The 23,794-nt window shown below is 43.8% G+C and overlaps 1 protein-coding gene and 1 pseudogene across 8 annotated transcripts in view; both read right to left on the bottom strand.

The window, feature by feature from the left end:
* ACACB (acetyl-CoA carboxylase beta) overlaps positions 1-23,723 on the bottom strand; it is a 104,263-nt gene extending 80,540 nt beyond the window's left edge. For 2 of the 8 annotated variants that reach the window (XM_036220357.1, XM_036220364.1), the window contains exons 1-2: positions 12,945-13,627; positions 6,546-7,188 (exon numbers count right to left, since the gene is read on the bottom strand). In XM_036220357.1, coding sequence (XP_036076250.1) covers positions 6,546-7,180 — 635 coding nt within the window. In that variant the 5' untranslated portion in view covers positions 7,181-7,188; positions 12,945-13,627. Of the gene's footprint in view, positions 1-6,545; positions 7,189-12,944; positions 13,628-17,998; positions 18,024-18,095; positions 18,181-19,226; positions 19,486-19,525; positions 20,276-21,785; positions 21,919-23,630 lie in introns of those variants that run through there. The other 6 variants (XM_036220361.1, XM_036220358.1, XM_036220362.1 and 3 more) reach the window with 6 other exon arrangements.
* On the bottom strand, positions 18,699-18,817 carry LOC118603408 (annotated as a pseudogene).
* Positions 23,724-23,794: the final 71 nt, after the last annotated feature.

Here is a 23,794-nt window from a genome sequence, read left to right as displayed (position 1 = left end):
GTCCTGGGCCTCTTTTATGGCACTGTGCTTTGTTTGCACTTAATGACAGTGACTGCAGGGTAGACACTACTATTGCTGTGCTCATAGCAACTCAATTAATGATGACACTGGCCCTGTGAGGTAGATACCAGTGTGGCCTCATTACAGACAGCTTAGGCCCAGGTCACGTGATGGCTGAGTGTAGGAGTCAGCAGGCCAATCCTCAGCTGCCAGCCTCCAGCATGACTGCAATTATCTGCTCCACCATTCTCTCTACGAAAGAAAATGCTCTTGGCTTGTGGCTTCTCGGACCCCTACTCGGGCCTCCCCAAGGGAAGGGGCCGGGTCTCACCATCTACATATTTATAGTACCAACTACAGTGCCTGGTACCCAGGGTTGCAGTAAATGTTCCCAAGAGAATGAATGGAGGGGACAAACCTCAGTTTCTCTCCTTGACCATTTCATCTCTTAACTTGTCCTTAAACTTGCCTGGAACCCAAACCGTCTGCCAAAAGAAAATAGTTAAATTAATAAGCTTTTTCCAATTTTCTAGCCACTCTCTTCCTCCATCTCCTAGCCCCTCAGCTATCTATTCACATACAAATAAATGTAAGCAGAGACTGTAAGAGCCACAAATGACCTTGGAGCATCCAGTCCAGCCAAGAGAAGGTAGGTAATGTCCCCGAGATCACACAGCTGAATGGTTCCCAATAAATTGCCCTGTCTCCTAACTCTTCCCACTAATGGAAAGAATAAGTTAGAAAGACAATGGAGGTGCCTTTGTTGGAGCCCAGATCAGCTGGCAACATCAACACTGGGAGTTCACAGACCACTTTTTTTCCCCCCATAGAACACTTTCTAATCTGTATCTGCTGAAGGTCTGCGTTCAAATGGCACTCTGGGTCTATGGTGATTTTGCTGGGAGACCTCAGACAGACCCCTGAACCTCTCAGCTTCTTATCTAGGAAGTGAGATGACTGGTTCGCTTCCCCCCCCCCAGTGTTTTTTAACAATGTTTTATTATTACATATTGTTAAAACCTGTTATAACAAAATTTACAGCAGAAGATTAGAAAACACAGAATAAAACTTAAATTATTTATAATTGTGCCTCATAAAGACAATGGTTATTAATTATTTGGAGACACTCCTCCAGTCTCCTAGCCACATCCACACATTAAGGACAAACATTTTTTGTGCTTACTATGTGCCAGGAATGTTCTAATCATGTTACATACAGGTCCACAATCCCTTATCCAAAACTCCCAAGGAATTTTGGGGGGTAGGGTTAGCTTTATGTTACACATTTTCATGTTAACATTTCAGTAGTAAATTCACACAAAAATGGAATATATAAAGATTATGAATAACTTCACAACTATTCCAGGCAAGTTTTCTGCTAAATGAGTTCACCATCAATTTATAAACTTGAGTTTCATAACTTTAAATTTCAGGACTGAGTCATGGAATCCTGAACCTGTCCCACCCCACTTCAGTCCACACACGCACCCCATAGGGCAAAACTATTAGGGTAACAAGCTTGTAAGGGGCAGCTCTGGTATCTTACCCCAGGCCCATTATGCCCTAAACACACTGCTGCTCATTAAACAAAAGAAGATAACCCTGTAACCTTCATTTCTTAGTATGTGAGCATCTGTTTTGCCACATTATGTCATGTTCTCATCAGCTCTATTTCTAAGGGTTGCATGGGAATTCTAACCTGCGGAAACTGTTTCCAAGTCCAAGAAAAGGCCAAGCCCTACCTACCCCCTGGCCTGAGATGAACCCAAAAGGGAAGAGAACGGTGGCTGGTGGGGACGAGGGCTGAACAGATAGCACAAAGCCATTGGATCTATTATCTTAGCCAGCTCTTATCAGGTGGGAAAATGGAAGGGAACAGGGAGATTATACAACTGTATTAAAGGCAGAAGAAACATTCAAAATAGTTTAACCCCAGAACTAGTCTATTAAGTCACAAGATGTATGCAAAAAGAATTTTATGAAAACAAAAATTCTATTGCTGACATAGAGCAACAACAAAATGCCTACTCATTTGTTCATTCACTCATCCATTTCGCCTATACATTTTCAGACTCATTCATCAAGTGTTTCGCCTGACCCAGAAACACAGAATTTTGTCTTTGGCCTGTCCGGGTTGCTCATTTCATTCATGCATTTGGCAAATATTTATCCAAAGTCTGCCATGAGCCCACACTAGGTAGCAGGAAAAAGTGGAGACCCCATAAACGTGGCCCTGTTTTCATGGAGCCTACAGTCCAGAGCAGGAGACAGGTAAGAGCCAAGTAAACGAATAAGGAAATTAAAGACATCTTCTCAAGGGGTGATTAAGTATTGTGAAAACAACACATCAAAAGTGATGGATCAAGAAACTGGGGGCATGAGGGGAATACTTTAAAGGTAGTGGGGCAGGGAAAGCCTCAGAGGGGATGACTTTGGTGGGCCAAGAGCTGGAGGTGGAGGCAGGACCAGTTACAGAATTTACGGGGCTCAGTATAAAAAGGGGAGCCCCTTGTTCAAAAGTTATTAAGAATCTCAAGAGGGCGACAGTTGAGCACACAACCAGGTACGTCAGGCCCTGGGTAACTGCATAGGTCACATGCTGTGGAGCAGGCCCTGGAGGCAAGTCTAGGGCATGAAGGGGAAAAGGGAGCATTCCAGTTCAGAGTTCATAGCAAGTGCAAAGGCCCAGAATGAAGCTGCAATTGTGAGTATTCTGGGATGGGAGAGCACAGGAAGAAGAAAAAGGCCCCTTTACAGATGGCTTCAGAAAGAACTTCCTCCCAAACCACAACATTAAACATGAGCATTTTCTATCCCTGGCCTAGCCACTCTCCCAGGTGGTACATGGCAAGAAGAGGCCAGGGTGACCTTCAGGGTGGCACAGAGGCCAAGCGGTAACTGAGGTAACTACAAGGAAGCAGGAAACTATAGGAAGCAGGAAAGATCCACAGACATACATCCCTTCTTTGCTTTGCTTTCCATGAGAGTGAGAGCAAAGCCCTGAAATAAACTCCCCAAGCCTGTTTTATATCTGACAAATAGAAGAGGAGTTAGTACAGGGCTGAAAGGACTAGCCCAAACCTCTCTTCTGTTTTGTAGAAACTGGGCCCAAAAGATTAGGAGATTTGCCTGGGGATCCAGACTATTGAGCAGCTTATCAGGGAAAAACATGACGCTAATAAAGGGAACTTTCTGGAACTATAGGGAGTTTTTGTCATCATGTTTGCTTTCTTACATCAGGATTCGTTTCCTCAATGTTCCAACGAGTTGCAGGCAGCACAGCAGCCTGCTCACCTGGCATTCAGTAACTCACATCCAAAACTGACCTGAGCATTTGACCTGAGGGACCCCAGGAAAAGGTGTCACCACCCTGTATAAGAGAAGCAGCGAGGCAGTGGCCCTCCACAAAGCAACACTCTGGAAGTTTTTATTGGGGTGTGAGCAGAAGGGTCAACAGGAAACTGTTACTGAGGTCCCCAAAGGTGCCAAAACACCAAAGCTGAAAACTCTACAACAGGAAAACAAAACGCTCAGCCTCATTTTGATGTATTGTTTGAAACTGGCTGGAACACACAGGTTTTGAAGTCATTTTTTTCATGTAGCCAAGCCTCAAAGGCAGCAGCACTAGAACAAGCATCTAAGCCTTGACTCCCCAAAGATACATCCACATGGGACTCTGGGGGCTGGAAATGTTCCTCACAGAAATGCCAGTATCTTGGGAGGCACCAGCAGAACTACCCGAGTTGCCCCGGATGCGAAAATTCTGAATTCCCAACTTTGAAAAACACATTGACTTGGGGACAAAAGAATTGTGTGTATAGTGAGTTTTGTGGCCAGTGGTCACACCTCAAGGGGCTGGGCCAGCCTCCTCATGCTACAGATGAGGCACTGGAGGCTGAGAGAGGGTAAGGAACCCACCCGAGGTCACAAAGCACAGAGGTCCTCTCTGTGCCCTTCACCGCCCTTTGTATCTCCCACTACCCCATCTCAATGTTTGGCGCCTCCGGTTTATAGAAAGAGATACCTCTGTCCACCCACCCCCCCTTTGCTGGGACAAGGTACAATAAATGATTTACCTAAGTTGTATGCTAAGTTTCTATGCAATGAAGATACACGGGCAGAAAATTCACTAAATATTCAGCTCACAACAATGCAGACAGGCCCTCAGTTAAATATCTCTTGCTTTCATAAATTCACCAGCTTAACTAAGCTGTGGTTTAAGCCCAAAACACCAAACCTCTCAAAGTGGTGGTGGAAGACAGTGAGTAGAAAGTTGGGAGACTAACCGCCTCCCATCCATATTTTTAATGTTTTATTGAGGGCTTTATTCTCTTGCTAAGTACCTTAGAAATAGTAGTTCATTTACTCCTTACAACTTTCTGAGATGAGAATAATAATAATAATGACATATTGGCTTGATAAATTCTTAATCAGCACCAGCAGAAATAATTCACAGTTGGTTCCTCCTTACCCATTAGGGCTGGGTCTGCATTAATACAGTAACCAGCAGCCACATGAGACCTTAGTTTTAATTTAATTAAAAATTTTTAATTCAGTTCTTCAGTCACACCAGCCACAATTCAATCTCAATAATCACATGTGACTAGTGACCGCCATATTGGACAGCAGAGTTCTAGAATATTTCATTCTAGAACATTCCATCATGGCAGAAAATTGCTTGGGTCTAGTTTGAAAGTTGCCCCTTCCAAGTGCTCTTCCCTCACCTGACCTCATCTTTCTAAAATAGATCCCCTTAGATATTCCCTCTCCTGTACTGTTTCCTTCTTGGCATTGGACACGCTTGGAAACTATGTTATCAGCTTGCTTATTTATTTGTACATTTCCCATCTCAGAGCTAGGACTATCTATCTTGTTTCCTGCTGAAACTATTGTGATAAAAGGATCTTACCATCCTTCTTAGATAGATACCAGTTAGCAATCCCTGACCGGACATCCACTTCTAACAATCTCTGATGTTCACCAGTTTCGGTGAATTGGTTCAATAAACTGGTTTTCTCTAATCCCCTGCTGAAATTGCCACATTGAGGGAAAGAATGGGGTATGGAAGGGAAAGAATGTTGGAGATTACTGGAGAGGGCACACTAAGGCATAGTGGAACCTGGGTTCTGCAGTCTAACGGGTATGGCCTTCAAACTTGGCTCTGCTACTTCACCTCTCTGAGCCTTGGTTTTCTCTTTTGTAAAATGGGGATCTGCTACTAGCCTTGTACCATTGTTAGAAGGGATAACTGGGCAATTTATACAATTTGTAGGTAGAAGAGGGATGAGGAAGCTCTAAGTAAATTAGAGTGGTGTGTGCTGGTGGCCAAAGGACAAGCCCAGGAAAAGCGCTGGGGAGGTATCTACTGCTTTAAGCACCTACTGTGTACCAAACTATGCATACTTTACAAACATTATCCTATTTAATCCCCTCAACATTTCAAAGATGAAAGAGACTGGAAGAGGTAAAGTTTAGCCAAGGACTAAACCCATCTCTGGGTTCTTACTCCAAAGACTGTGCTCTTTGTTCCAGACCCTGAAGCCTTCTCTTCCATTAACCCTTCAAGAAGCTCAAAATAGTCTTCCCTGAAGATCATCAGCATAGGGAACCCGTGTGTGTGTGTGTGTGTGTGTGTGTGTGTGTGTGTGTGTGTGTGTGTTTCTCTATCTCCTGCTTCCAGTAAGGAAATAGATGGAAGAGCGTGTCTCCTTCTCCAGGTTTTTCGTTTTGGTCAAGTGAGCACAAAAGCTGCTTAAAGGAATCGCCGACAAGATTCTACCCCCAGGGAAGACAAACTGGAAGGAGGAAAGAACACTGGAAGGGAGCAGAGTTCTCCGTGGCTGGCAAAGTTGTGGTTGGTGCCTCTTTTCTGCTCTCTGTTTTCTCTTATGTTTCCCAAGTTTCTTTATTTTTTTCCTGGATCTACAGTATTCCATGTGTAATTTGGGAGTGGAGGTGGCAAACCTGATAACAAACAAAAAAGCCACCTCCTACACACCTGGGATAGTCCCACCTGTAACGGACCTATAGGTATTTGTTTCCAACAATCAAACTGACAAATATGGTTACGGTATTTGAGCTTCTGCTCTTTAGACATCACTGAGGGAAGGCACACTTTTCAGTTGTTATCTACCTGTTGAATGCATGAATGAATGAACAACGAACGAACAAACAAACAAATAAATGTCTCTTTAGGAGGCTAGGAAACCATCCCACTCTCCATGCTCCCATCATCCCTTGTGGCTCATGCAGGCCTTAGCTCATTTGGCTTAAGTTAGTTACATGCAAGGTCATCTTCCTCAATTAGGGATCTTGTACAAGAGTGTACATCTTCCCCTGGCAATGGACCCTGTACACACAATAGATACTCAATAAACGATTTTGAAAAGAGAAAAGGAAAGAAGGGAAGGGTAATGTCTCTTGCCTTTCAAATAGCCACTCCAAAAGTGTTGGCATCAGTGGATGGCTTGACTGTGCAGAAAAGGGTGAGACCCTACCCTAATGTTGCTCCTCCCTCCTGGTTACAAGGACAAAAGGCACATTACCTTATAGTGGGGGCAGGGGTCTCGGAGTCGCCTGATGTCAGAGCAGCCTCCAGGGACTGGGCTCCTGAGCTGGCCCGGCTGCCCCTGCGGGAAGAGTCTCCAAACGAGCCAGGGACAGGGTCCTCATCAGATGAGTTGTCATCGAAGGAGCCCAGGATGAAGTTGGTCATCAGCTGCCTCTTGATGTGCGCCTGCTTCTTATCTTCTGCAGAGAGGGGTCTGGTTCGTTGGCCCTGGGACCTGGCTGGTAAGGACAGACCACTGGTATCCAAAGCCTCGAGGCCTTGGGTCCCTGTTCCATTGGCTGGGGAGTCATCACTGGAGGAAACAGAGTTTCTTGGGGGATTCCGATATAGGGGTGGTTTGGAAGTTCTTTGCTGACAAGCGTCTTTGGGATCTTTGTGAGAGGCCAGCTCAGCCTGGTTAGGAGTCTCTGGCAGAGAGCTACTGTCGCCATTTTTCTGCAGTGGCTCTTCTGAGCTGTCGGAGGCTGGAAAGGGCTCCTGACTCGGGACGAAGTTTGCCTCTGATTTATCCTTTGTGACAGCCTTTAAGTCCGTCATTTCCCCCCAGATTTTTAACAAGGAAAAGGTGAGGTAAGAGAAAACCAGACAAGATAAAAAAACCAGGATCATTCAAAAACCTGTAGGGAGAAAAAAAGAGGCGATTTAGTGACTATGTAACTGAGTTATTTCTCTCTTAAAGGAGCGGGAGAGAGGCAGTTGAGATTCTATGTATTTAGCCAAGAGAGCCAGAGGGGAGAAACATTGGACAGAGAGTAGAGAAGGGGTTCTCCTCTTGGCTCTGCCTATATAATGTGCTTTGGTCTTGGACAAATTCTTTAACTCCTTTGAATCTCAGTTTCTCATCTCTAATTTACGTATACTAATGCATGCTCATTGTAAATCATAAACATGCATGTGAGAAAGATCTAAATGAAATGTCTGTTAAAGGACTCTGTTACGGCATCCAAATATCCAAAAAATAGAAGCAATCCAAATGCCCATTAACTGATGAATGGATAAAATGTGGCAAATCCATATAATGGAATATTATAAAGCCATAAAAAAGAATGACACACTGATACATGTTACACGTATGAATCTCAAAAACACTATGCTGAGTGAAAGAAGCCAGTCACAAAGAGTTCATGTAGATGCTATGCCCAGAATTGACAAATTCATTGAGATAGAAGATTAGTAGTTGGCTAAGGCCCGTCAGAGCAAAAGGGTACAAGGTATCTGTTTGGAGTGTTGAGAATGTTCTAAAATTGATTGTGGTGATGGTTGTACAACTCTATGAATACACTAAACACCGCTGAATTGTACACTTAACATGAGTGAATGGTACGGTGTGTGAATAAAGCTGTTATCTAAAAGAAAGACTCTTCGTTATATTCGAATTTGTACATATAAGGAGGCTATTGCTTCTGTCATCATCATCTTCATCACCATCATCACTGTATTATTATCATAATCGTCATCATGGTCCTGGAAGGAGGAAGGGCACCTCGCCTTATTTTCTTCATTGCGCTAGTACACCTGACGTGAGGTATGCTTAAACTAGAATGAAAACTCAACAAGACCAAGGGGAGGCTGTTTTATTCCAGGGTCTAGAATAGTGCCTGGTATAAAGTGCAAGTTTAAGAATTTTGTTAAATAAATGAATCCAGATATTCTGATTTCTAACCCATGCCTCTTCCCACCACACTAACTCTACCCTATTAATGAGTAGATTGTTATTTAAAAGAAATACTGTTAAAAAGCAAATAAACAAAAACACAACCTGAACATGCTGAAATTTCTAAACTAATTTGTCATAATCATATCCTAGAAGCATTAAAAAAGCAGGATCACAAAGCTTAAGCATACCAGTTTAGTATCTAAAAGGTTTTTTTCTCTTTTGGTTTCAACACAATGTTCCTAAGGGAAGAGGAACAGTTCTCAAGATTTCTCAGAACTTACACAGTGCACATTGTACACACTTTGGGCCACAGAGTTTGCTGAAATGTTGTTAAAGGTATTTTCTAGGTAATACACAGTATCAGATGGTTTTTTCTTTTAAGGTCATCAAGTTTCCTTTTAAAGAAATGTTAGTTGAGGGTAATTCAATGAAATAAATCACATGAATAGAACAAAAGAAAAAAAATCATTTCAATTGACAGAGAAAAAACATTTGACAAAATCCAGCACCCTTTCACGATTAAAACACTCAGAAAACTAGGAACAGAAAGAAATTTCTATGTAATAATGCACATTTATAAAAACTCACAGTTAGTATACACTCAATAGTGAAAGACTGCTTTCTCCCTAAGATCAGGAATAAGACAAGGGAGCCCACTTTCACCATTGCTATTCAACACTGTTCTAACCAGAGGAATTAGACAAAAAGAAATAAAAGGCATCCAAATCAGAAAAGACAAAACTACTTTTATTCTCAGATGACATGATCCTTTATATAGAAAATCCTAGAGAACCAACAACAAAAGAAACCTAACAGAGGTAATAAACAAATTAAGCAAAGTTGTAGGATATAAGGTCAACACACAAAAAACCCACCATTGTGTTTCTATACATCAAGATGAACAATCCAAAATGGAAAGTAAGAAAACAATTCCATTTATAATAGCATCCAAAAGAATAAAATACCTAAGAACAAATTAAGCAAGGGAGTGAAACACCTATACATTGAAAATTACCAAACATTGCTGAAAGAAATTAAAGACCTAAATAAATGGAAAGGCATCTCATGATATACTGCTGTTAAGATGCCATACTACCCCCAAAAATATATAGATTCTTACGGGAATTACACCAAATAGCCAAAACAATCTTTAAAAAGAACAAAGTTGGAGGACTCACACTTCCAATTTCAAAATTTACTACAAAACTACATACAGTCAAAACAGTGGTACTGGCATAAAGATAGGCATATAGACCAATGGAATAGAATTGAGAGTTTAAAAATAAACCTATACACCTACAGCCAATTGCTTTTTGACAAAGTATCAAGATCATTTAATGAGGAAAGAACAGTCTCTTAAGCATATGGTTCTGAGACAACTGATCTGCCCATGTTAAAAAAAAAAAATGAAGTTGGACTCCTAACTCATATCTTATACAAAAGTTAATTCAAAATGGATCGACAACCTAAATACAAGAGCTAAAAACACAGATCTCTTTGAAGAAAACAGGGGTAAAGCTTCATGATCTTAGATTTGGAAGTGGATTCTTAGATATGACATCAAAAGCACGGGTAACAGAAGAAAAAATATATATTGAACTCATCAAAATGAAAAACTTTTGTACATCACAAGGGTATCAAAAAAGTAAAAAGCCAACATATAGAATGGGAGAAAATTTTTATAAACCAATTATCCAGTACGGGCCTAGTATCCAAAATATATAAAGAACTCTTACTATTTAACAACAAAAAGACAAAAACAATCCAATTTTTAAATAAGTAAAGGACTTGAATAGATATTTCAACAAAGAAGATATACAAATGGCCAATAGCTCATGAAAAGGGGCTCAACATCCTAATCATTATGGACATGTGAATCAAAACAATATATCACTTCGGGCCACTAGGATGGCAATAATCAGTGAGAGAGGGAGGGAAGAAAGGAGAGAGACAGGGAGAGAGGGCAACAGAGAGACAGACAGACAGAGACAGACAGAGAAAGAGAGAGAGTAAGTGTTGGTGAGGATGTAGAGAAAATGACCTCTTATACAATACTGGTGGGGATGTAAAATGATACAGCTGCTGTAGAAAAGTCTGGTGGTTCCTCAAAAATTTGAACATAGAATATGACTTATTAATTTCACTCCTAGGTATATTCCAAATGAACCAAAAACAGGGACAAAAAAAAAAAAATACATGGACACATGTGTTCATAGCACCACTCCAACTTTCTGATGCCCAAGCCTTGCTCTTATGCCAAGGTTTCTCAGCCACAGCACTACTGACATTTTGGGCTGGAGACTTCTTTGTGGTAGGAGACTGTCCTGTGTACTGTGAGATGTTGAGCAGCATCTCTAGCCAATACCCACTAGATGCCAGTAGCACACTCCCCTCAGTTGTGACAGCCAAAAATGTCTCCAAACATTGCCAAACGTCCCTGGGAAGCAAAAGTGCCCTTAGTGAGAGCCACTCTTCTTAAGTCCTACACCTGCTCCCTCCCTCCTACTTTTATATGGTGAGGTGGGAGCTTCTGGAGAAAGGGTATATTTCTTGCTCATCTTTTGTACATAGTAAGTCTTTAAGAAAGGTTTAAAAAGCATCAGCAAGAAAAGTCAGAGTCCTGAAATTGCTGGCTCACACATGCCCTCGGGAAAAATTTAAACTAGTAATTGGCAAATGGCATCATCAAAAATATTGCAAAGGCTATTCTGGCTTCCCCAGAAGCTCCAATAGATTAGAGTCCTACATCTTCTCCAGGCAGGAAGGCATGCCAGGTAGAAGGGCCACTTGCCTCTCACACCCTCTGCTGGCCATACACAGGCCCAGCACTTTCACATCTCTGCAGCTGGCTCTCACTGAGCTCTCTGCCTAGGCCTCCTGGGCTGAGTTAGCCGGCAGGTACAGACTCCACCGTGGTGATACTAACAACACAGTGTGGAAATGGCCTGTTCACTAGCCCACGCAGCCAACTCCGAAGGCCCTTAAGGACACGAACCAGCTGTCATTCATTTCTGGATTTTTGTGCCCAGCTTGGCGCTTAGTACATTGTAGGTGCTTAAAAGCTGTTTAGCGAATGAATGATAAATCCATGCACATACACTGAGCACCGACTGATGGCTTAAGGTGAGCTAGAAGTTCGATTTTAGGGTCTAATTTCTGAAACTATATCAGGAATGCCCGGGGAACAAGCTGGGTGTCTCCATGCAGTTGAGTGCCAAGCAGGACACCTTATACCAATGTGACCAATTTTAGGCACATTTTAAATGCGCACATTTGAAATTGTGAGATATAAGAAACAATGAGTGCATAAAATTGAAATGCTGGGCATCCCTCTGTCCCAGCAAGGCAGAAATATGCTACAATAATGTGGGACCTAGGAACCCTGAGAATGATTTTTTTTACATTGAGTTCCACTGGAATACCAATCAAAATATGCAAGATTTGTATTATGCAAGCTCTTTGGGAACTTGCTTATGAAATCCTGGCTGGCTAGGGGAAAGGATGGTTGACTAGGACAGTGGGTGGAAGGACGGAGAGGTGGCGCGTGGAGAGGGGTTGAGCTGCCAGGCAAATGGGCAAGATGGACACGAAATGGTGGGTGAAGGTGTCACTCTCTACACTGGAAGCTCTAATGAACAGAGTGACGAGCATTTGTCCCCAGTGTGGGCCCTCTCTCACTCTGCAAATCCTTGTTATTCTGATAGAGGCCAGTGGATCTAACACCCCAAATCTACCTTGCAAGAGGTAACTCCACGAAAAACCTCAGGGTCTTTCCCTTTTCAGAGTAATGACACGGAACACCAAGACTACCACACAAGAACTTTCTCAAGTAAGTACACAGAGACAAATGGGGGAACGGTTTGAGAAAGCTTCCAAAGAAACGTCTGAGCCTCTGTTTCCTGACTCACAGTTACTCTTCGGATGACGTATAAACATATACAGCATTTACGGATACATAAACCATCAAGATTATAGAGGGCCTTCAAGCTTCCAATCCTCAAAACAACTAATGGATATTATTGCTATTGTCATTATTTTAGTACCATTTCACAGTTTGGTAAACTGTGGCTCGGGAAAGCTCGGTACCTTGACTTCGCTCAAAAGCAGGCCCAGCAACCATACCTTCCCCACTGCCTCACCACCAAAACTGGATATAATTAATTCCAAAAAAAGGAGGGCGTTACCACGAGCACATGGATACGATCCTCAAACCAGACAGCTGGCTGTGTACATGGAAGATGATGGAACAGCATAGTGACATGCAAACTAACAATGCCAGACGCGCACAGTAGGCAAGGAGCACTGTGCATGTGGTTTGTTCCATGGGCAGGAAAAGCCAGGGTCCTTCCAATGAACCTCTGTGAACCATGCCATGCCAAGCGGTAGCCCTTCACTGAAATAACGCAGCTGACCAGAAAACTAAGCACCAGTCAACACTATTTTTATTTCTTGCAAAATGAACCCAAGCAACAGCTGCTGGATACCAGGGCAATCATGGCCCTGGCCATAATGAATGCAGAACACCACTCCGCTCCAACAAGTCCTGGCCAGCAGCCAAACGAGGGCTTTGTTTTCCAGCTCCCCCTGCCCATATCCTACCTATCAAGGTCTTTAAGAGAGCGAGGGAAGAATGTCAGCATTCAACCAGCAATCCTGTTTCACACTCAGACTTTTTCTCCTACCAAGATGAACTCCTGAGAGCTTGCTGCCACTTACCGTCACTGAGGACACAGCCACCAGCTCCATTCTCATGTGGGTCTGATACGTGCCCACAGAGTGACTAAGGGAACCAGGCCTGTGGAGTATCACCTTTCAGTGGGAGGCTGGTAGTGTGCATCAGGTCATGGGGGAGGAGTTTGGTCAGCCAGTGCTCCAACACATATAAGTTTTCTCCCAAGGCATCTGTGCAATACATGCCCTTATTTGTCACCTGTAATTAGAAACCGTTCCCAATGGTCCTCACTCAGCCCTTGTCTGGCCTCAAGCTCTGGTACTTAAGAGACTGTCCACGCTATTAGGGATTTGCCAGCCCACCGGACCACCTCCCTTCGGCTTGCCACATTCCTGTACTTAGGCCTACTTTTCTGCTCATGCAATCACCCACTTGCTCAACCCTGTGTCTCTAGAGTATGTTTTAAACACTCCCATAGTCATGAGAGCCCCGTATAGACAGGGAAACCAGATTGAGGAAGCCTCCTATTCCTATAAGGTCATCTTTGTCAGACACCTGCCTGGAGGAGAGGGTGAGTCTCAGCAGAGCCTGGGTTTGGCCAAGTTGGGAAGAGAAGCAAAAGTATCAGGAGGAAGAGCTGTGGTGAAGGACCCTCCTGCTGGTAGGCAACAGCGCAATGTCCTTTTGCAAATTCACAGATAATTAAAGTAATAAGAACAACCACATGAGGCTGACAGGGTATTATTCTGGCCTAATGGGCCAGGGGTATCACTGGTCACAGTGTTTCCCAAAAAGCTACCTGCTCCAACCTGTAACCTAAGGGGCAGGGAATAATTTGCAAGTCTGGTGTCTTTGTTTCATAGATGAACAGAGGCCAGAGGTCACACATGAAATTAGCAGCATGGCCACACTCAGCACCAAAGTCCCAGCTTCAAGCCAGTGCCCCTCCCCTACTGAGGCATCATTCACAGCAAAATCCACTGTCCTTGGGCATCTCGCTTGGTGCCCTAGAAACTGACCTGGGTTCACAGGGTGAACCTTGGGCAAATTCAATACCCTCTCTGAGCCCCAAGTGGCTCATCTGCAAAGTAGGATGTACTTACAAGATAGAGCTGTCGAGAGTTTGATGTGATCACCCACGTGGGGTGCTGGTGCAGCTCATCTTAGTGACTGCCATTAGCGATCATCATCTCGCCCACCGTGATGCTCTGCCATCCAGAGAGTGTTATCTCAGTAAGTCACATCCCGTCTCTGAACCTCAGTGTCCCCTTCTGAAAAATACCCAGCCTCCTCCTCCTCAGAATTATTGGGAGGATCAACCAAGATCCATTTAGTCACTAAACACAACCTTCCCCTTCTTGGTGCGTCAAAATGGAAAGAGGCAGGCGACTAGGAGTGTGATTCTGCTGTAAGGGTCCTTGTCAGGAGCCATTACTAGGCACTGAAGGTGTGACGTAGTTTGGGAGCCATAAAGCAGTTGCTGAGACTGCTTGGAGCCATAAAGCAACTTCTGAGACTATGTTATCAATGGTTAAAGGAAGCAAATGGTTAAGTTAAACATCACTGACCCTGGAGGGGAGGTTTGCCTCCTAAAGAAATCCTTTTAAGATAAGGGGATGTTTTACAACCCAGATAACAAGGATGTTTTATGATCTTGTGTGAATGTCAGCCTTCAAATGATATACCTTATGCTTTGCTATTGTATCCAAAAACTTATATAAAGGCTGTGCTAAATAAACTTGGGGCTGCAGCAGTGAGACAGCAATGACTGTATGCCCTCCCCAAAGTTCTTTCCTGTCTTCTTTTTTCTTAGGCTTCACCCTCCTCTTTCAGGTACTGATCGACTTTAGCCGGCTGGCTCCGGCAGGTCCTGTCCTAGGCATGGACTTATATATATTTGGTTAACGGGCACCAGTGTGTCAGGCATAAGGGCCACTCCCTAAGGATCACCCAGCTCAGCTCCCCACATCAGGGAGAGTCCCAGGACTCACTTTAGCTTTTCAGGGATCCAGCCATGAGCTGCTCGAGAGGGGCAAAGCAGGGCAGGCACTTTCCCAAAGGGGAGAAACCTCAGGGGCTTCAGCATGAGCCAGCCTGAACTAACTTTTCATCCGTTCCCTTTTCCAATGGGGACATTCCCAAGGACTCCGTTTTTGTGGCAGGGGGGTGGGATGCGGGTAGGGGGTGTCACTTTTTATGCTATTTATAGGGAAGACTTTTTAAATGCCAACATAGGGGTTAAGGAAGAGAAGAAAATGTTAGGAGTGCTGTAGGGAATAGAAAGTGATCCCCAATAAAACATAGGTAGTGTTTTTCTGTGTCATTAGCTTCGCTTGAGACACCATGTTACAAGCTTCACATGCGTCAACTCAACTTGTCCCTGAAACCCTCTGCAATACGTACCACTTCTCACTCTTTTTATGGTGAGGTGAGGAAACAGGCCCTGTCACTCTCTAAGTTCACACATTTAGGACCCACGTGGCCTCACTTGGAAGCCCACCATTCCTCATCCTCATGCTTCCCTGTTCTATGTGCACAAACCCTGAGAAAGGTCCCAAGACAGCAGACCTGAGAAGTGACTGTCAGGGTATTCTGTTTGGTTTTGTAGAGCCATGGGCTTGTTTTTAACTCCATGTCCACTCCTAAAGAACAAAAGCACAACTAAGAAATAATGACAGAACTACTTCTCTAGACTTGGGGTTCTTCTCCTGGGATAGATTTTGGGGGAGGACAGGAGAGTTCTGCCCAAATACAGAAAAAGCTTTTCAAATCAAGACCTAGCTGTTAGAATCCCAGAATTAGGAAAAGCCACATCTGGAAGGCAGTTCAAAGAGAACTCGTTACAGGGATGGAGATGGGTAGGAGGGAGAGCTAAGAGAATACATCTCTTCTGGGGCTTTGCAGGGGGAATAGTTCACCGGCTTGCTAGGCGGCAGGACATCTCAAGCAGAATTAGCTCTTGGCACCATGAGTTAATAACTGCTGGCTAAACATGAGCACTCTGCCAAAGGTACTAAGGAGCAGCGATTAGCAAATTGGTTCTATTGTGAAAAATAACATTTTTCTTTAATACTTTTGTATCTGAAGATATGACAATCTTCAAATGACAGTGAGGGAGGTATATCTCCCTGCAAACTGTAAGAGTTGAGAAGGCATATACCCTTGTATACTCCAAAATGTCATTTTCTTACCCCAGAAGACAAATGCTCAGAGAGAACTGCAAACCCCACTTCTAAGAGACTATGCTCTCTGTCACTCTGGAACTACAAACACTAATTAAAGAGCCTTATACCAATAAAACAACACCTTCCATTATAACAAATGTTTTGCATCCAGAATCTCGTTTACTCCTCACAGCAGCCCTACAAGGAAAGTATTATTCTTATCCATTTCAGAGTATTATTATTATTATTACCCCCATTTCACAGATCAGGCATGAAAAAACAATGCCCAGAGAAGGGGGAGTGACTTGCCCACAGTCACACAGACTGGAGGTGCATGGAATGCAAGCCTGCTCTGCCTGACTCCAAAGCCTAGATTTGTAATAGGTGGAAGTGTAATAGCAGGTTGTTGATTCAACTGATTAACTGGCTACCCTCTAAAATGTCTCAATCGAATCATCCCTGAGGAAACTGTTAAAGTGGACTGTCCCACACACCCAAGGCCCACACCCAAGGCCCTGGGCCCCTGCCACCTTTGCAGATGGAATTCCATCCTCCTTCCCTTCTGCTCCTTCTGTGCTGGGAATCAGTCTTCTTCATCCATTCACCCATCTGTCAGTGGGTATTTCCTAGGCACCTGCAAGGCACGGTGCTCGCTGCTGGAGACATGGAACAGATAGTACAGGGACGGCACTGCCCACGAGCAATTTCTATCTCACCATGTAAGAGCACAGATAAGCATTAAGGGCACAGCCAGAAGAATCGCCCCAAAGGAGAAGCCTGTGCTGTACATGGAACTGGGGACGCTGCCTTGGTCTGAAAAGTGAGAGAACGCTTTCTCAGAGTAGGATGCTTCTGCTGAGACAGGAGTGTGGTTCAGCCAGGCAAAGGTACCCGGGCAGGAAGGTAGAGGAAGAGTGTTGGAGGCCCTTCCCCACCTTGCATGGGTTATTGTTCCAAACAGGAAAGTCCCAATGGCACCACTTTGTTGGAAGTGTGACAATCAGAGACCACAGCCTTCCTTAGAATAAGTAGGGAGAGCCTGCTAAGGGGGGTGTTTTCCACCAACAAATTATTCTAGTTACCAGTAGAGCCCATGACTCATTTATTTCCAGATAGAAAGGGGAATGTTCAGGGTTGTTTTTTTCATGTCACTCTCACCGATGGTTTAACTTGAAACAGTAGAGCTTCGGTGAGTTCAACTGGAGTGACATAAAACCCCAGGCTAAGTGAAGAGTGTGGGTGTCTCCCAGGACCCCAGCACAGGTGAAAGTACAAGGTGTGCTGGAGCAGAGAGAGGCTGAGACTAGCACTTCAGGTGTGAGGCTGACCTGGGTGGAGACTCTGCTGTTTTTCACCTGATTAACCTGAGCCTGTCACAGAAATTCTCTGAATTCTAGTTTCCTGGTATGTAGAATAGAGTAAATAATGCCCCCATCTGCCCCCAACCCCTGAGTTTCCTAGTGTATAATCACCTGGTGCATGCCAACTAATTGAGACTTCAAGTTTCCTGCTGTGCTCACCTGGACTGTCCAGTACAAGGAGTCCTGGATCCCTAGAAAAAAGGAACACAGCATAGCTTCCTGGAAGACTATCTTAACTCTACAGTAATGATCTTATTGTTGTGGGCGATTAGACTAGAATGTGTTATGTGCATGAAGTTAGCAGATAAAATACAAGATTTCTGACCATGCTTAAAGGCTTCCCCAGATACAGACGCACAATGCACTCTCCTCTGAAGTAAGGACCCCTGAGTCAAAATTCGGAAGAAGCTTTAGAATAAGGGATCCCAAAGTTTCTCAGGAATACAATTTTGAGGATACCTCATTTCAAAAGGTTAAAATGTTTATTTCCTCATAAAGATGAAGTGTCTCATGTAATACTCTTTTTATCTCAGATCTAAAGGTGATCAAAGTAGGAGGGAGTTTACACAATACCTGAGCAGAAGCAAATATACTCCTTTGCATAAACATAAAATGCTTTCCCCAAGCACCTCAATCGTCACAGACTGGGCATGTTTGCACCTCTGATCACCTGGACTAGTATCGGCTGGGTCTTTCCACTTCAGACTTGGAGAGGTCAGTAAAGAAATCATGTCTTGTAAAGATCTTCTAAGACACTGTTTGAAGGAAAACATAACACAACATCTATACCTTTCAGTTTTTAAATGGAAAGACCCTCTTCCTGGGAACTCCCCTCAGTCCTGGGCAAATCTGGGCGGTGGGTCATTCTGCCCATGGGAAAGCCCATTTATGTTAAAATTATAATAATGATCAGTGTGAGAGATGTAATTATATACCAGGTAAATGCAAAGAATAAAAGGTCTCCAGGCAACAAGGTCTGGGATGTTTTATACTAAACTGTGCACAGCAGCTCACTCCAAGAGGAAGGACAGACAGAAGGATGGTGCAAGATGCCCCATTTTCCTTTGTGCTGCTTCAGTCTTTACTTTGTAATATGTTTTTTAAAAATTAAAGAAAATCGTGTCTTTCTAGCACACAGGACCACTCTAAATGCTTTACTCTTAGAGTCTGCTTTTTCATTATTTGTATTTACTTATTTATTTTAGGTGAGGCAACCCTTGGTTGACCTCACAGATTTCAAGGACCTTGTCAGCTTACAACCCCTTATATTTTATGCCTACAGCACCTGATCTTCCTAGGTGGTCTCCCATCCAAGTACTGAGCAGGCTCGACCCTGCTTAGCTTCCGAGGTCAGACAGGATCAGGCTTGTTCAGGGTGGCATGGCTGTAAACTGCTTTTTGATTTTTAAGTGAGAGATTAGACTTCTATAAGAAACAGAACACTTTTCCTTAAGACAGAAGTTTTGGAGCAAAAAAAAAAAAAAAAAAAATCACAGAACTGTCTTCTAGGAAAACCTAAAACCTAACACCTAAACCATTCTGATGTGCGGAACTGATGAGAGTTTGCACGGGGATTCCCAGAAACATAACCATTTATAGAAGCAAAGAAAGACCTTTCTTCATCTGTGTTACACTGAGCTCTTCAGATCAGCTTCTCCCAGACAGAACAGGAATTGCTGTCCTCCTGGAACCCCTGGATGCACTCATCTGTACAGGGCCTGTTCTCACTATGCACTGAATTCCCACTCACTTGAATGCTGGCATTGAGTCAGTGATCCCAGGGAGGGGCGAGCCCACTTACCACTCCTCTCTCCACCTTTTCTTTTCCCATGTCCTCTCAACTGTGCTTTCAGGATTAGTTTTCCAGGTTCCTTGTTTGCGGAGGGCTTGAATCTAAGCCGGCTAGCTGTGGCTAGCTGCTCCCTGCCATGACTGCAAATGTCACTTTTAGATTAACTGGCCCCTGACGTTTAAAAATATCCTGAGCACACTTAACCTTCAAGGCACCAAAGAGAGCGGTAATAACCCAGGCAAAGTGGGTAATGATCCAACACCAAAGTGTTAGTAGGTCATTTTCCACCTTTTAATCCCGCAACTTACTTTACTTCAAAACTCTGAAGACATCTAAGCCACAAGGTATCTGAAGTCCAAGTTGTAAGCAGTACAAAATGTTGGCCCTCCTACAACATGCTGAAAATTAACTGCATATAAGATGTTGGTTGTTTTGAGAAACAGCTTCTGGAACAAGTCCCCGGTGAATGGGTTCAGGTGATCGCTACAAATAAAGAACACCTGGCTTCTCTCCCTGGAAAAGATTTGGCAAATGCCATTGAAGGAATATTCCTATGTCTTGGGTCTTGGGGAAAAACAAAAACAAAAACAGCTCCATTCCCATTTAGGGTCTGCTGGCTCTTGCTAAAGCTGGGAGGAGAAACCCAGCATATGCTGCAGTTACAGAATGTTCTGCCACGTGGGGAGGACTGGTGGCATGTGGGACAAAGGTCACCTTCAGTTCCAAACAGGAGCTGGCAGCAGGAAAGCAGAGGCCACAAATAGGACACTGTGCTCCAGTAAACCAGGGTGCATCTCACTAAACAGCAAGTGGAAAAACTTGCAAGAGCTGAACTTACGCAAAAACGGTTTAAACAGGGCTGTGCCAAGTGCAGCCTTTACCCTGCTGGAGAAGCTACTTCATTTGTGGGCTTGTTTTCCAAGAAGGAAAAGTCATCCAATAGTGGACTTCTTGGAATTTTCTCCACTGGACTTCTAAGTAGGAAGTACATGTCTTGACTGCTCTTGTGTCCTCTTGAAATCTCAGTATCGTCAGCTGCCACCTGGATAGTGCCACATCTGTTTTATAGGGATTGAGGATGAAATAATGCAGGTTGAGGGCTTAGCACAATGCCTACATATCTTAAGTTCTTAATTGGCAGCCTCTATGATTGTGATTAGATTATGTATCAAGACTACTTCACCCGAGGGTAGCTCATACAATTCTTTCCAAGAGGCCTCTCTCAAACTATAGACATGTCTATCCTTTCATGTTTCCTGGAAGAGTCATCTGTGACTTAAGGGAAAAAAGATTTTAACTTTATTTAAAATTCCTCCCCGATGATGCCAAATAATTATGATCTGGGCAGAGTGTCAATAGTGACAAGACTATTAGGCTTTACAATCAGGTTGGCGTGGGTTTGAATCCTAGCTCCATTACCTGAGGCTTTGAGCAAATGGCCAAGCCAGTATCCTCACCCAACTATTTCAATATATGGTTGAGAAAGCTAAATGAAAAAACATACATTCAGCTTCTAGCATAGTGGCTTGCTCATAACAGGTACTTAATAATATCTTTCTAATGAAACTGCTTAAAACGACTAGAAACACTCCCCACTCCCCTTACACACACTCTCTCTCTCTCTCAGATGAAGAACTCTTTCGTGACTCAGCTCTCCCGTGACTCTCTTTAAGGCACAGGTATTTTCTAGAAGCCAAGCAGAAGGCACGAAACCAGTTATTCATAAACTTTTCCCACCAAACACAATAACAGCAACAGAAAAATATATTTAAGCACATCTCAGATTCAGAAAATCATACATATCAAGATGTTTGCCTGCCCCTCCTCCCCCAAAAAGTGACCACGTGGCCTTAAGAAAAAGGGCATCTGGAAGGAAGTTGCCAGTCTTGCTGCAAACAAGACAGATAATAAAAATGCCTATGCCTTCTCCTCCCCCTGAGGGCCAATTAAATCAGAACTTCTAGGAGTGGGCCTAGCATTAATATTTTTTAAAGTTTCCTGTGGTGAAGCTTGAAGAGCACTCTTTGAAGCCTCTAGACCCCCTACTTGATCATCACAGATACCACTGAGGGGGACACAAGGACACAGGAAATATACAACTGAGCAGAAAAGAATGCAAAGCATTGACTGACCTCCTGCCTGGTCTGCCCCACTCACCAATATCTGCATTTCCAAACATACTTCAAAATTTAAAAACGGGTTCCAACTGAGGTAAACAACAATTCGGTCATGAGATCCAAATTAAGTGTCAGAAGTACTCTAAATAGGAAAAGAGCCATCTTTCTCAGTTTGAGTTACCACTAGTCAATAAGCCAAGACCCTCTAGAGTAGCCCAGAGACCTCTGCCTTGTACACCTCCAAGTTTTGACAAAGATGAAACACACAGACACACCAAAAACTTTGCTTCTCCAATCCAAAACTCTTAAGACTTTTTATGCCAGGAGCAAACCGAAGCAGAAAGTGAATTTTAAAAGTGGGCAGGGAACGAATGTATTATTTTACCTAATAATGGAAGCATAGTAACAACATGCTAAAGTCTAAAAAAAAAAAAAATTCACATGCCCTTACCTTGCCCTGCTGGACTCCGATCACAGATAGTGACTTTCACATGATTATTTTATAACTTGGGGTTCCCAGGACAACATTCTGCATAACTGACTTCCTTGTGTTTCCAAAAAGCCTCAGCAGGTGCTCTTCTTGCCTGAGGATGAAACAGGAATCATTTTTGGTGGCCAGGTTCTCACATACTCCTAGAGCAAGCCACACACAATTGCCCAGAGTGGGAGGACACAACAGATGGGCTCTGGCATTGCTGAAGTCTGAATAGGAACACCTAGAACAGGAGTCTGCAAACTATAGCCCGTGCTGCCCGATGTCCTATGGCTCCCAAACTGAGTGGTTTTACAGTTGTTAAATGCTTAAAAAAAAAAAAAAATTAAGATTCCATGACATGTACAAATCATATTAAATTCCAATTTCAGTGTCCATAGGTTTATTGGAAAACAGCCACGCCTGTTCATTTATATTTTGCACATGGCCACTTTCTCTAGAGTAGTTCCCAGAGACGGGATGACTGCAAAGCTTATCATCTGACCATTTACAGAAAAATATGCTGACCTATGACCTGAAAGGCCAAAATTGCCTTTTATTACAAATATATGCATAATTTCAGTCCATTAAAAAAAAACAAACAAAAAAAACCAGTATTTTGGAATATCCAGTGCTATTACTGTAGCAAATTGAAAATGTGAAAAAAAAACTATATAGCTACAAGTTCATTAAAATGAGCCTTGTTCCTAAAATGTTAGTGATTAAATTAGTATTATTTAGGGGGGAGTCAGATTATTTAAGATGCTGCTGTGTTGTTTAAAATGTCACTGTACTGCTAAGATTCAAAATTTTTTAAAACAGTAAGTTTGCTTGTAGAATTTATTTTTATGTTAAGCAACCCTTGGTTGACCTCACAGATTGCAAGGACCTTGTCAGCTTACAGTCCCTTTATTTTTCATGTCTACAGCACCTGGTCTTCCTAGGTGGTCTCCCATCCTCGCACTAACCAGGTCCGACCCTGCTTAAGCTTCCGGCTTAGTTCCGGCATGGCCTTAGACTAGAATTCTTTATAGTTAACTCGGCTTACTGCTTCCTTCCTACTCATAGAACTGCATTGTGAGGGAAGTGTCAAAACCAAATGGATATAAAAATATTAGCCCCTCATTTCTCCCTTGGTTAAGGAAGCCCATTGTAATGCTAAGAACTGCAAGGTACCCGAGTGCAAATGAATGCATCTTTGTTTTGTGTCTTCCTCTGTGAAAGCCTGCTTGCAACGGCAAAATGTGGGATCACAAGCCCTACTCTCCAAACATCAAAAAACGAAGGCCTTGGAGGGCAAGCAATATTCTCAAGTCAAAGGAAGGTTTCCAACTCCCTGCTTTCATAAGAATCGTCTGTGCCTGTCTAGGAGTCCTTGCCCTCCTGATCGCTTTTACTTCCTTCTTCATCTAACACCAGGGAGTCCAACCTTTCATGTTGATGGGCCACCCTCACTACTCCAGCCAAGTGCTGGCAGGTCAGTGGGCCATCAGGGCATCTTCCCAGTGCCCCAGCCTCACACCTCAACTCCAGGCTCCCTAGTAAGAGTCTGGAAACACTAGCAGAGGGAGGATGGGGAAGCTCCCCTCACACCACCCCAGGGCTTGGCAGGACACAGCCATGACACACATGCCAAGATTCCCGCAAGAATACTTTCCGCCGCAGCGGCCCCTTTAGGATCTCAGCATACTCTGACCCCTGTCTAGTCTCCACAGTGCGCTAGGGCTCGGGTCACAGACCCCAGCTTGGGCGGGTCACAGGCCTTCCGGCCTCACAATCCTCTCGCGCCCTTCCAGGGAACCCTGCCCGGGGCTTGGGGCTTACCGAGGCTTGGCGGAGCGGGTGGGCAGCTCCACCGGTGGAGGGCGGTGCGGAGGCGGGTCTTCCTGCCCACAATGGTTGCCATGGACACCACAGCCCAGGGGCAGGAGATGGGAGTCAGTCCGCGCTGGGCGGCCCTGCCCAGAGGGGGGGGTGACAGGCTCAAG

The sequence above is a fragment of the Rousettus aegyptiacus genome, unplaced genomic scaffold (assembly GCF_014176215.1).
Source record: "Rousettus aegyptiacus isolate mRouAeg1 unplaced genomic scaffold, mRouAeg1.p scaffold_m13_p_5, whole genome shotgun sequence".
In the NCBI taxonomy this organism is placed as follows: Eukaryota; Metazoa; Chordata; class Mammalia; order Chiroptera; family Pteropodidae; genus Rousettus; species Rousettus aegyptiacus.
This window is presented reverse-complemented; position numbering and strand designations above follow the sequence as displayed.